The 14,173-nt window shown below is 52.2% G+C and overlaps 1 protein-coding gene across 4 annotated transcripts in view; it reads right to left on the bottom strand.

Annotated features, from left to right (window-relative positions):
- The window catches only part of LOC309853521 (uncharacterized protein), a 450,528-nt gene that overhangs the window by 329,932 nt on the left and 106,423 nt on the right, over window positions 1–14,173 (bottom strand). For 3 of the 4 annotated variants that reach the window (XR_014305774.1, XR_014305775.1, XM_082711637.1), the window contains one exon: window positions 2,654–2,761. The exons of the other annotated variant lie outside the window; for it this stretch is intronic. Coding sequence is in view for 1 of the 3 variants with exons in the window: in XM_082711637.1 (XP_082567763.1) it covers window positions 2,654–2,761 (108 nt within the window). In the remaining 2 variants the exon portion in view is untranslated. The remainder of the gene's footprint in view (window positions 1–2,653; window positions 2,762–14,173) is intronic. 4 annotated transcript variants of the gene reach the window in all.

The following is a 14,173-nucleotide window of genomic DNA, read 5'->3' as shown; positions in this document are numbered from 1 at the left end:
CAGATGCAGACTGCGGCCCCCGGGGTCCACATTTTTTAGGAGTTGGTTCTTGTTTCTTTTTGTTGTTGTTCCGTTTTCTTTGAACGTAGCTCCCTGCACACCAAAGTCCGTAAAGATGGTACTTTCCAGGGAAGCTTACGGAAAGCCCTTCCCAGGCCCCGGGTGCCCCGAAGAGAAGCGCGGGTCTGAATGGTGTCCCACAGCACAAGACCCTGCAGGCTGTTCTAGAGCTTGGCCGTGGGTCAGGGCCCAGCCCGATACTTCACACGTGACCACAGTCTGGGAGCGGCTGGGGTGGCAGGACGAAGGTTCTGTGCCCCACGGGGGAAAGAGATGCAGCCAGCCCTTTCCCCCCTCCCTGGGACTCGAGCAGACAGCACGGCACACGGTGACAGCATTCCTATCTTCCCAGCCAGTGCCAAGCACTCACAAGGCAGACATACTTTGTTCAAGCCTCAGCTCTGCCAATACCTAGTCGTGTGACCTTGGACAAGTTACCCGCTCTGAGCCTGTGAGTGCTAAAAGGGCAATGACGAGGGTTTCTCGGACACACAAATGGGATAACCCATGTAAAAAGCTTGGGAAAGTAACACACAGCCCTCAGTCGGCGTCCCTGGTATTAAAACAACAAGCAATCCAGGGACGGGGAGGAACTGCTACACTTCAGGGAAACGTGGTCAGTGCTGACACGCGCTACCACTTAGTGCAGGGTCCTGCTCTCCAGACCCGAAGCACGTTCAGACCCGTACACCGTGTCCGCATGTTCGGACAGACACTGAGTCCCTGGACCCCAGCTACCCTAGGCTCTGGTAAGTTTTCACACACAAACACTGTACACGCATGTCATATATACATTGTAATACATTGTATCACTGAAACCCCAGCTGTCTTTTAATCTAGAAAATGCTTTCCATACCTGTGCAGTGAATACACATGGTCAGATCAAATTGTACCACTTGAACCCCCAACTCTTCTATGACTTGGGAAGCTTTCATGTACATAAATTTATATAAAATATAAAATATAAATATATTTTAATAATATATTTTAAAGATATAAGATATAAAAGTATAAAATTCTATATGTTCAAATATAATTGCACCATTGGCCCCCCTAAGCTGTCTTAAGATCTAGGTCGGTTTTGTATGTACTCATCGTAGATGTATGATGGGACACGTCCTGCACTGCTGGGTACCCTCACGTCACCCTACAGCCCAGGGAGCACTGCTCATCCGTGGGCAGTATTTCTGTATGTTCAGGACATAAACCAAAGGTGTCATGTGCTCAGACACTCTTTAATACCTTTCGACAAGATTCCGTTGTTTCCATGGTACAAACTCTGCCCTTCTTAGCTATGCTAGTCCCAAGTATTTTATTTCTGGTGCTATCGTCGGAATCATTTTCTTAAATTCATTCTCCGATTTTTCATCGCTGGTCTATCAGCACACAATTGATTTCTGTATATTGACCTTGTATTCTTACAACCTTGCCAGACTCTTTATTATTATTATGGCTGAGCCCAAGACCAAAGGAGCCCCTGTTCCAGAATCATCCAGAATCATCCAGAATCATCACGCGGCCAAAAGCCTGCCCAACCCCAGTTTAATGCACGTGAGCAAGAAACTGACTGGTGTGTGTGGCCTTGAGGGCCTGTCCGCAGAGCAGCTGCCAGCACCTTATCCGACACAGCCCCCTGCTTAAACCCCAATTCCTTCCTGGGTCACTCCCTCCCTAAATTAGGAACCTCCTCTTGATTCTCTTTCCTCTTATTTGTTTCCTTTTTAGCCTTATTAAAAACTGTCATTGTTGGGGCATCTGGGTGGCTCGGTCGTTAGGTGTCTGCCTTCGGCTCAGGTCATGATCCCAGGGTCCTGGAATGGACCCCTGCACCGGTCCCCCTGCTCAGCCGGAAGCCTGCGTCTCCCTCTCCCACTCCCTCTGTGTTCCCTCTCTCGCTGGGTCTCTGTCAAATAAGTAAATAAAATCTTTACAAAAAACTGTCATTCTTCAGCCACTTATGTCCTTGAAAAAACTTTCTCTCTTTTTTCTGTCCTGGAGGCAGAGGCTACGCTCACCTCACCACTGCTCGGCCGCTTGCCCACCAGAGCGCATCTCACCCTGAGCAGAGGCACACCAAGTGCTTACTGCGGGCACAGACGCATTGTCGGGCTTCTGCTGCCTGAGTGCAGCACTCACGGGGGCTAGGCAATGGCGAGGGCTTCACAGCATGGCACTCACGGAACCCCCCAGCACCCCTCTAAGAGAGCGACTCTTACTCCCAAGCCACCGTCCAGGGAAGGCAGCATGCCTGCTGGTACATCGCCAACAAGACATGGAGTCAGGATTCGAAGCTGGGTTTCAACATACTCCTCCACGGGTCATCCTCTCTGCAAAGTAGACTTCCTGTTTCCACAAGAAGATCCGGTTCTATAGGTGGTCCTTTGGCTATTCCAACCCCTTCCAGGAGAAGTGCAGATCTGAGAGTCTGGGGTGCCCACAAATGTTAAGAACCCATCCAGGAGCCAGCCAGTGGTGGCTGAGCGTGGAGGAGGTCCCTGAGGCCTGGGGGTTTTGCTGTCTTTGCCTGACTGCCCTGCGGGGACTCGGTCTTGCTTACACATGAGCAAAAGGGCTGAGAGGCCAAATAACTCACCCAAGCTAGCAGATGACAGCGTGGACTGGGTCCCAGGTCTGACCTGACGTGTGTCTCGTCTTCCCACAGTCTGGCAGGAACAAGAGTAGCTGCATGCCAAGGCATCTCCTGAAGACAGAGGGAGCACACTCGGAACATCCTCAGGACTTACTGGCCACCAGACTGGAAAAAGCCTCTTGCAAACATACATTGAAAGTTTTGCACAAGAGTAGAACATAAAACACCCACATATAAATACCTACCTTTCCTCGCAGTCTCCAAAGCCACATTCACTCTGATTTATAGAAGCATTTCCTTGCAACAGGATATGCTGGAAAGTTTGAGCCCAGCTCAAGAAAAAGCGGAGTATGCTAATTTCAAGGCAAATTAATTAAAATGCAATCCAAGCTCTTTGGAAATGACATGAAACAGTACTCAGTGCTTGGTGACCGTCCAGACAGAAACAGATGCTCCTGCCTTCAGCCGGCATGGAGACAACCTCGTTTTGTCTCATTTTCATCTTGGAGTTTTGATTTCCTCATTCAAGGAGCTCAGCCTGGGGTATCACCTAGCATTTCTGTTAGTATTCCCATCTTTTCATCCTTTCAATAAATATTAAACAGAGAGAGTGCGGAGTCAGGTGGCATCTCATTCAGGGTCCCAGCAAGAACCAGACAGCACATTAAAAAGAGGGGACTGGGTGCGCCTGAGTGGCTCAGTGGGTTAAAGCCTCTGCCTTCGGCTCAGGTCATGATCCCAGGGTCCTGGGATTGAGCCCCACATTGGGCTCTCTGCTCAGTGGGGAGCTTGCTTCCCCCTCTCTCTCTGCCTGCCTCTCTGCCTGCTTGTGATCTCTGTCTGCCGCTTCCAGTCAGTGATGAGAGAAGAATTAGGCACAAACAAGTCAGCAGCAAGAGACTGGGAGCAGGGGACCACAGTCGAAAAGACGGCTGCCACGAGCAGCTCCACAGTCTCACTTTTATTAGAAACAAGAGCCAACAGAAGGACCGAGGAAGGTCGAACGTTAGTCACTGTCTTGCCGAGCAGGAAGGAGGATCAGGTTCAGAGTCAACCAAGCACATTCAAAGGGCTCATCTAGAAAACAATGGTGCTTCTGGGAAGAGAAAGGAGCGAGAACGGAAAAGGGAAGCAGGCGGTTTTCTTTCCACCCTGAGCTGACCGGCCGTTCTCGGCTGCCCGGCTTCTGTGAAGGGGCGGCCTTCGGCCCTGAGCGAGCCGGGCGTCCCCAGCTGCCCAGCTTCACGGCCGTGTGTCACCCTTCTCCCCAGAGACCTGCTGCCAGTCTATGTTTTTCTTAAGGCCGTATCTAAATGAGCTTGGTAACTAGTAAAACCCTCCAGGAGTTACAGTTTAAGTAACAAATTGTTCCGAGGGGCACTAGCATCTGTCTGTCAAATGAATAAATAAAATCTTTAAAAAAAAAAAAAAAAGAAACTTTATTTAAAAAAACAAATACATAAAAAGAGGGGACTGGAGAACGGTGTGACAGAGGGACCGCGGGAGGCGCAGGCAGAACGCAGGGAAACCGCGGGGAGAGCGCGGATGCCGCAGGACAGGCCTGTCAGCACCGCCAGGGCCGCAGGGTGGGGCGGGAGCAGGTACCAGAACCCGGGACGAGAGCAGCAGGGACAGAGCCGCCCGACCAGGGCTGCGGCCTGGGGCAGAGGAGCTCGGCCAAAGACATGACCAGCCTCGCTCCTTCCACCTTCGGGCCCCTGCCATGCCTTGCAGGCCAAGCCCGAGGTGAAGGTGGAGGGTAGGAAGCCGCAGGTGCGGTCCACACCGCCAGCCTCTGGGACCCAGGGCAGGGTGGGGAGGCGGAGCGGGGTCCGCAAGGCCAACAGAGGACGTCCAGCACAGGCGGTCTCACCTCTGTCTCTTGCGAGGTGTGTGCCCTTGACACACCTTCAACGCTGTCTGTGTCTCGGTCTGCTCTTCCAGAAAAGGACACTGTCCCGGCACCGGCGACTTCACTGTGAGGCTTCGGTGAGCCCTCGGCCGCCGCGGCTGCTGGTCAGCCACAGGACCTCGTGGGCCGGAGGCGAAAGCAGCCCGGCTCTTAGAACAGAGCTCGTGTCTTGGCCCTGCGGCCCGCGCTCCTGGAAGCACCGAGGCCTCGGGGCTACGCGCCCCACGAGCGTGAGGGCAGGAACGACAATGGGCATCGCGGCGTGACCGCCGCAGAGCAGCGCTGCAGGGACTCAGGGAGTCACGCATCAAGCCCTGGGACAGCCGGGAATGACAGGGAACGCAGCAGCACTGAGGAAACGGTCCCACGTTCTGGCCTCAGAAACCGGATGACGCTCCTCCCACCCGAGGCAAAGGCCATTTCCCTGCCCCTCCAGCTCCGGCTTTGGCCAAGAGAGTAGCTGAAGCAGCAGAGTCACGGTTTTGAATGCGGCCCCAGGGTCTTGTGCCGTCCCTCCAAAACCTGCACCCACGGGGGGACAAGCCCAGCGGGCCTGCTGCAGGGCAAGGGACCCGCCAGCAGTGGTGAGACTCGTGCTGACGCGGCAGGCAGCCACGGACGCCGGAGGAGCCCCACCAGGCCCGGGAGGACCCGGCCACTGAGCCCAGCCGAGGCCGCCGGAGGGCCGGGAGCTACATCAGCAGCGGCGGCGGAACCTGCCCGGTCCCGCGTTGTCCGTTACGCCGCGAGAGCTCGCTGACGAGGGACGCCGTCAGTCACTGCTAGCGGGCACGGTCATTGCTGCTCATTCGCTGGGAGCAATATCAGTGAGGCTGACTCAACCCTGGGTCGTCTGTCCCACGGACAGTCGTCCGGTTCTCAGGGCCCCCGACTGCCCACGTGTTATCTCATTCGATCTTCAAGACCCTTCCAGGTCGTGTCGTGGTCTGTGTCCTACAGCTGGAGAAAGTTCCAGCAAGGGAACGCGACCTCATCCAGGAAGTGGGGAGCCAGGACAGGGGCCAGCGTTCTCCCACAGCCACTGCTGGGCCTCTGGGATAGTCACCGTCCTGATCTTCTCGAAAGCATGGCATTATCTGAGCACTTTAAATTTTATTTTAAAAGCTTCGTCATTGGGCGCCTGGGTGGCTCAGTGGGTTAAGCCCCTGCCTTCGGCTCAGGTCATGATCTCAGGGTCCTGGGATCGAGGCCCGCATCGGGCTCTCCGCTCAGCAGGGAGCCTGCTTCCCTCCCTCTCTCTCTGCCTGCCTCTCTGCCTACTTGTGATCTCTCTCTGTCAAATAAATAAATTTAAAAAAAAAAACTTTAAAAAAAAAAAAAAAGCTTCGTCATTACAGGATGAACAGAGACGGCAGAGTCTGCACAGTGTTCTCTCTACCCTTGGCTCAACCGTCCACCTCCAACCCTGTGTTGGCCGGGGCACTTTCAGTGACAAAGGGTTCACACGAGGTCAAGACCCAACCTTTCCCCCAGCCTGTGGCTCTGCCCTTCCGCATTGATGGTGTCCCCAGTAATGTCAGCAGAAGTGACCTGGGTTGTGTGTGGCCATCCTGAGCTGTCCCGCATGCTCAGGGCGCAAACACGGGTATCGGTAAGTCTTGGGAAATTGTTCAACCCTGGAATGTGACAGAGGGGTCAGCCCAACCCAACTGCAAGGAAGAAATTAGGGAAGAGGGTCTCTCTGGGAAAATCAAAACACCATTAGCCAAACACGAGGGAACGGTGATGGGGCCCCAACAGACCTGCATAACCCTGGTTCTGGCCTTTGGACTTGCACCTGTCCAAGGAGGGTCTGAAACTCCCAAAGAGGAAAAAGCCGTGCACTCTGACCACATATAATCCTGGAACCTCGTAGGTCAGAAGACGTCACACTACAAAAGATCTGGTTTCTAAACTTATTCAATAAATCACAACATATTTTAGCACCTTCTCACCGCACTAAGGGGACTACAGGTCCTTCAGTGAGCCACGTGACCTCTGTGAGCTCAGTTCCCTCGTCCACAAACTGAAGACATTCACGTCGGTACTCAAGAAGGACCACGGATCCAAAATGTCCTAGACCAATGCCTTGGCCAGATTTTTCATTACTTTTTCACTGCTTTTTTTATATAGCATTTCACAAAGTAGAGCAGAAAAGACACATTTTTCCCGTTTGCTTAAATTCCTAAATGGGAATCCTACCCACAGCTCCGCCTGCTGGGTGCTGACATCCACTTCCTGGTCACTTCTCGCCACTTCTCCTGTCTTTGGGAATTGGTGTCTCCTGGAGGACAGTTTGACTGCCGGGAAGAGTCGTAAGCAGATGGCTCCGGCCCGTTTCTATAGACTGAAAGTACTTCCCGGCATCGGACAGGAAAATGTCAGCCTCACGATTAGCCACAAAACTCCAAGAGAAAGGATAAATCTGCTCCTAACAAATCAAATCATTAGACTGTGTAACTTGAAAAGGCGTCCAGAGAAACGACGTCTCCTTAAGCGCAGCCGGAGCAGGAACCACCGTGATCCTGGCGGGTTTCGGCTGCCCCTCGGGGTCCTCCAGCAGCCCCGGGAAACGGCACCATTCCTGTCCCTGCTCTGAAGAGGACAGAGCTGAGACCGAAGTTCCGAGGTTACCCAGCCAGGATGGGACAGGTGGGGAAGGCGAGAGAAGCAGGACCGGAGGAGGGTGGGCAGGAAGGAAGGAACCACGTGGCCTCTGAGCGTCCACAGTCTCCCTTCCTGTTCTCCCTCTGGGCGGCGTGGCACAGTCACGGCCGGGACAGGGGGCACGTCTGCAGAGGATGAGAGCCGCTTCATGGACCTCGCTCTCTTAGCTCCATGATGAGAGAACGCCGCGTCCTCACGTGGCAGACGCTTCTCCACGAAGAAGCGGTCACCGGCATAGCCCCGGGAGGGCCGCCATCCAGACCAGCCCCCGTCTGCGCGGCCGGCAGCTTCACTGTCCTCCCAGCGCGTCACGGCGGGGACGCACGAAGACCACACGGCGCCCCTGCCGCCCCCATCACGTTAACACTCATTCTCTCCTTTCCTCGTTTTACTGTTGGTTTTACAGAGACGCGGTGTCTGAAAACCCCAGTAACTCAAAGACACACTTTTCCAGTGAAACCAAGCTGCTTTCCACTTTAACATCTGAAAATGAAGCAAAATCTCCCTTCAAAGAATTCTCTTCCAGAGGGATCTACTTTCTAGTGGAGGCGGGAAACTTACCCACACATCCAAGGCCCATAAACACTTGCCTGTGTCCAAAGCCCCACGTGATGCGGCTCTCCTTCTGAGAAGTCACGGCTGAGCGCCCAGGAGCAGAAGCCGGGGTCAGGGAACAAGCAAGCTCTTCTACCCTACACGGTGCCCGCTGAAACCACACCCTCAAGGAAAATCCATTTGGGGACCATTGCTTTAAAGATCAATGGAGAAGCAAAGATTTCTTACCCAGGACAGAAAAATCACTAATCAGAAAGGAAGACCTCTGAATTGTACTTTATCAAAATTAGAAAACTTCTGTTCATCAAAAGATATCAACTTTTTAAGTAACCTCTGCCCCCAACGTGGGGCTCCAACTCACAGCCCCGACATCGAGTGCCGCACGCTCCCCAGACCGAGCCCGCCAGAGACGACAACTGTACTAGCAGGATCGTAAGCCACACTTGGAAGGGCGTGTCTGCAGTGCGCACGTCTGAGAAAGGACTCGGTACAGAACGCACGTCTACAAATTAATAAGAAAAAAGACAAAGCAGTCAAGTAAAAAACAGGCCAAAGCCTTGAAGAGGCAACTCGCAAATCATGTAAATGGTCCATAAGCATGTGAAAAAGTGCGAAACGTGCCTTTCCACTGAGAAAGTGCGAATACTGAGAGAACCCGAAAGCCGACCGGAACGGCTAACATCCAGAGACCGATGGCGTCGACTGCCGGGGAAACACCGGGGGCCCGGCCTCTCGCGCACGGCCAGTGTGCACGGTGCCGCCACTCTGGTTAACCTCTTGCCCAGGTCCACAAAACGAAATACACAGCCACCTTATGAACAATCCTATTCCTAGGTGTGTACGCATGAGAAATGAAGGCCTCCAAACCCCTGACTCGGGGTCAGCTCCCACAGAACTCCGAAGCAAGACACCGCGCTTCCGGAGAGACGAGCAGTTAGGGCTCCAGGGCCAGACGCACCGAGAGTTAAATGCAAGTTCTTCTCATCCTGGCTCTGTGACATCACACAGGGGATTTAAACTTTACTTTCTTCATCTGTAAAAGGGCCATAATATTGGAACCAACTTCACAAGGTTTCTACAAGGACGCAGCAAGCTAACACGTATAAGCAGGTTTCACAACGCTTATCGCACAGTCAGCACTTAAAATGCCTAATGTTACCAGCATCATCAAAGTGTGGAATCCAATTAGGTTCATTCTACAATACAGAAAATTCAAGCTGTCTCTAATATTTTACAAATATGGCTCTTTGTTTTTGAGACTTTAAAAGAAATTCATCCATAGTTCTTCTGGGAACAGAGGATGTTGGGGAACATAGTTCCTGGGATGTGTGACGGTGCCAATAAAGAAAAAACTGCTAGATCACCGGTTGCAAAGACTGTCTCATCGATCTGTCTCTACAGAGGCCAGGGGCTGTGAAAGACTAGGTTATTCTCAGAACAACAAGTTCGTGTCGTCTCTCGTAAGAAGATGGATTTATTCCTAAGTTTATCGCAGACTAACGTTGGGCAGAACTAAGTTCCTTTCCATGAACACTTCTCAGCTTCTCCGATGAGCACGTTTTCTGTTCCCAGGCTGGTCACCTTGTCTTTACTATGACAGTCTCGCCTCCTGTTTATTGGCGTAAGGGAAAGACTATGCACCGACTGAACGTTTCTTCTTTTTTATGTATTTCATGTGGGTTTTTTTTAAAGATTCATTTATTTATTTATTTGACAGACAGAGACCACAAGTAGGTGGAGAGGCAGAGAGACGGGAGGAAGCAGGCTCCCCGCTGAGCAGAGAGCCCAATGCGGGGCTCGATCCCTGGGACCATGACCTGAGCCGAAGGCAGAGGCTTTAACCCACTGAGCCACCCAGGCGCCCCTCATGTGTTATTTTGAGATTGAGAATGTGGCATGTCCATTTAGAAACTGCCCACCTGCATGAAAGGAAAATTAACAGCTGACATCTTTAATGCGGACCCAAATACGCAGCAAATAGCCTGCCTGCGAGTGCGTAGCCGGCGTTTCCTCTGACAGAGGGCACATCAGGTTTTCTCTTTCTTTTCTTTTCTATCTTTTGTCCCCACACCTTCACTGGTGTTACTTGGAGAGAGACTACGCCGAGAACACGCACTGGCTTCATTACAAAGACACACACAAAGCTCGGGTCACGGGAGCCTGAGAGCCTCACCTGTGGGTCAGGGCTCCGGCTCAGCTCCCACAGCTCAGTACTAGCCATGGGACTCGACACACACGATGGCACCCCTCTGAGCCTGTACAGGTGGTTCTGTGGGCGTGCCAACCCCACGGAGTGTTTGAGACACTTACATGAGACACTACTGGTCAAGAGTCACCACTGGCCTCAAGAAGCCATGGCTGCTAGGACTACTCAAGTTCGGATGGGTCGATGCTTTGGAAAGGTAAGATCATCACTTTCCACATCAGTGGAAGCGTCAATTTATACTACGTGTTACGGTCAGTGCATGAGTTCTTTCTCTCTGTGATAAAGTGGAGTGCCTACCGGGAGGCATTCTGATATAAGGAAAAGATGGTTTAAATGATAAAAAAAAAAAAAAAACACGCAGTCGTATCATAAGTCGGTGGTCCTGGGGTTGTCTTGGCAACACGATAATGTCATCCTTGTGCAGGCCCTTTGCGTCTTTCTGCTCTGCCACCCTCAACTTCTCTCCATCATGTTATCACCTCATGGCCCCAAGGTGGCTGCTGCAGTGCCAGTCACCTCAACCACATTCAGTGACAGCATCAGGACAGTTTTTTAAAAAAGAATCTCTTCTCATGACCCTTCATATGACTTATTTCCTTTTTCAAGGAATAAAACTCTTCCTTGAACTTCTCTGCAGACCTTCCTCTGGCTTACTGATCAGAATAGAGTCGCTTGACACCCTCAGGCATCAGGGGAGGCAGAGGAAGCACCTTTCCGGCTCATGCAGGGTTTGCAGCTGAAGAAAGGCGTCAGTGGGGATTCTGACGCCTGTGAGGGACAGTTCCTGCTACCAGGGGTGGGACTGGGATAAACAGGTGGGGATACCCAGCCCTGTGCAGCCACACGAACTGAGAGTTAGGAAGAAGCATGGTACAACTCACTGGCTCCCCAGCTGGGATCTGGCCAGGGTGAGCCTGATCAAGCACCGAGCCTCCGAGCCTCCCCTCCACAACCTCCCAGAGAAACAGCAAAGGCACGCCGCTGCTTTCAACCACGTGAGGGAAGAGAGCAGACCCTGAAGAGCGAGCGACGGCTCTCTCGCGGGGGTCACGGGCACCGCAAGCTCGTTAGGACTTCTGAGGAGGGACTCTGTGGAGCTGTGTGAGGGACGCTTTCAGACAAAGAACACGCTGGACAGTAAAGAGGCTTGAGCTGTGTGTTGCAGCATGGGTTGGCTCGGGAAGGTCCAGGGAAGTGGGAATTCCCAGCACAACAGCGTCAACCAAGGGGCGGGGTGGGCAAGCCCGGTGCTTGTCTGGAAGTCAGAAAATGGATGGATTTTACCTAAAACACTGTTTCCAGCAGCCTGTTTTGCCCAAAACTAGTCGCTGAGATGCTGGAGGAGGAACACGGCCCGTGGTCTATTACATCAGATCCATCACGTGACACCCGAGCCCCAAACAGCCAAAAACAAGCGGATAGGGCCAGCCACATCAACAGTTCCGTTTCAGTAGGCGCACCGAAGAAATACAAAGGAATAAAGGAAATATATCTATTTAACCTCGTGTCCCCAAATTATCGTCACGTCACTGGACAATCGATCTAAATAGTGAATGAGACGCTCTGAATTCTTCTTTTTCATACTGAGTCTTCAAAAAGTGTGTGTTTACAGCCACAGCACGCCACGGTGCAGACCAGCTGGGTTTCTGGTCAGTGGCCACACGTGGCTGGGCCGGAGGCAGCAGCCCCAGCTCCTCCAGGGGACCCGAAGACGGCCACTTCCTCCCTCAGCCCCCTTCCCGCCCCCACTTCCTCCTCCCTCCCCGCCTCGTTCCCTTCTGGCCTCAGCACTTCTCCCCGCAGGAACTAGTGCTGCAGTGAGCTCACACACGGCACGCACGCGGTTCTGTTGTGCTGAGCTCACACACGGCGCGCACGCGGCTCTGCTGCGGTGAGCTCACACACGGCGCGCACGCGGTTCTCGTGCTTTTCCCCTGAAGCGCTCCCCCGATGGCAGAGAGCAAGCAAGGACCTTGGAGGGGTGGGTGGGAGGTGTCTGTGATTGTCCCTCAAGCCATGCGGCCGCCCTTATGGACTTTTTTTGAAGTCTTCTGTTTTATCCTAAAAAATTGTGGAGATTCTACATTCTACTCCAAAATATATCCAGGTTTGTTTGCATTCTGAAAGTGTTTTAGATTACTTGGCTTCTAGGGAAAACCAAAGCCTGTATATTTATGTTGTAATTCTTTTGCCCATTCTGTCTACCCTCGGGGTTATGTGCACGCCAACTTAAGGTGCACATGATTGATTGTCCCCAGGCCCCCTTCCAGCTCTGGGTGTCCACGACTTTCTTGAAAAATTAAGCTGGACAGTCCATTCCCTTATATCTCAGCAACCCATGAGCTTGTGCAAAGTTTTGTTTTGTTTTTTATTTTTCTTAACCATTCTAACCTAGGATAACCCACCAGCTGGAGACGTTAGACACCAGCCTTCCAACTGCTCCCTTCTCCTGCCAGTAACTCTCTCCACTTGTGCTGAAATATCCCCAGAATTATTCCCTGAAGTACCTCCAGGAAATTCTTCCTCCTGGAGGACAAGTGATTCCTACTGAAACTACCTGTGAAAAACCAACACTTGGACAGACATCCCCAGTATGATCATAAATTTCTACTCTTTATTAAAGGATCACCAGTAATTAAAGTGGTAAATTTCATAATCATTACAAAATGCTTATATATAAATAAATATATTTCACATGTATAAATGTGACTATATTTATTATATATGTTATATATAGAATATAAAAATTATTTAAGATTTTATGTATTTATTTGACAGAGAGAGATCACAAGTCAACAGAGAGGCAGGCAGAGAGAGAGGCTCCCCGCAGAGCAGAGGCTCAATCCCAGGACCCCAGGACCCTGGGATCCTGACCCAAGCCAAAGGCAGAGATTAACCCACCGAGCCACCCAGGCGCCCTTGGAATATAAGAATTCTTGTGTAAAAGTAATAAAAATACAATAACTGTATAAAATAAAACAAGTTTTTTTTGAGAGACTGGGAGTGTAGGGAGGGGCAGGGGCAGAGGGAGAGTGCAAGTCTGAAGCAGGCCCCGCGCCCAGCACGGAGCCCAGCACCGGCCCCATCTCACCCCCCGGAGACCACGACCTGCACCAACGCCAAGAGTCAGAGGGGTCAGACTGAGGCACCACCCAGGCGCCCCTAGAAAACAAACGTTCTTAAAAATTAATAAAACATAAATATATAATATACTATAGATGTGGAAATTTTATTATAAGCACATAATAAATAAAATATGATTATATAAAATAAACACCTAGGTTTATAGATAAATATATTCTAAAAATTTATTTAAATTTTTTCAAGCTTACCACGAGTAAGGACAGCGGTAACTCTCTTTAGCCTACAGGGCCTGGGACTGGACGTGACCACAGGCCCCTGGGCGGCACAGGGCAGTCTGGGCCGTCACAGGAGGCCGTCCAGACTGCGGGGGCCTGAGAGACTCCCAGAGGGGCTTCCTGCGGCTGGCAAGGATCCTCCTAAGATTACCACCACCACTGATTCCAAGTCGCACGCTACTCTTGGGGATGGGTGCTGGCACGCCTCCCATGCCCTGCGGGGATGTCCTGTCCTCTCGAACCCAAGGGGGTGAACTTTGCAATCTCCACCTGTCTCCACCTGTCAAGTCTGATGGAAATGACCACCAAGACCAGACCCTAACAGTGCTGTCCACGTCCACGCTGCACCTCCTACGTCTAGACGGCTGCTCTGTGCTGACAGGAAGTCCAAGGCCAGAGGCAGGCTGACAGAGCGCCGTGGCGGTCCCCGGCTGATGGCCAGCACTGCACGCCACACACGAGCGAACCAGCCTCGGACGATCCCAGAACCCAGCCGTGCGTCCGTTGCAGCTTCCAAGCCTTCCTGGCCGGCACCCGCAGAGACGAGCGGTCCCGAACGGCAGACTCATGAGCGAGAAATGGATAAAAACAACATAACCCAAGTGACACCACGCACACCCCCCACATGCACACACATTCGCACTCACACGGTGGTTATGAACGGCGTGCCCCTGAGTCTGCTTTACACACTCCTCACAGATGAGCTCGCCCATCTCACGGCGGTCTGAAGCGGTGACCCAACCCTGCATCGCCAGTTCCCAAATCACGCAAGTCTCTTCCCATATCTGCAGCACAGTCACTGGGTGGCGGAGCTGTCCGTGTAG

Source organism: Mustela nivalis (assembly GCF_964662115.1).
Source record: "Mustela nivalis genome assembly, chromosome: 18".
Taxonomy (NCBI): Eukaryota; Metazoa; Chordata; class Mammalia; order Carnivora; family Mustelidae; genus Mustela; species Mustela nivalis.
This window is presented reverse-complemented; position numbering and strand designations above follow the sequence as displayed.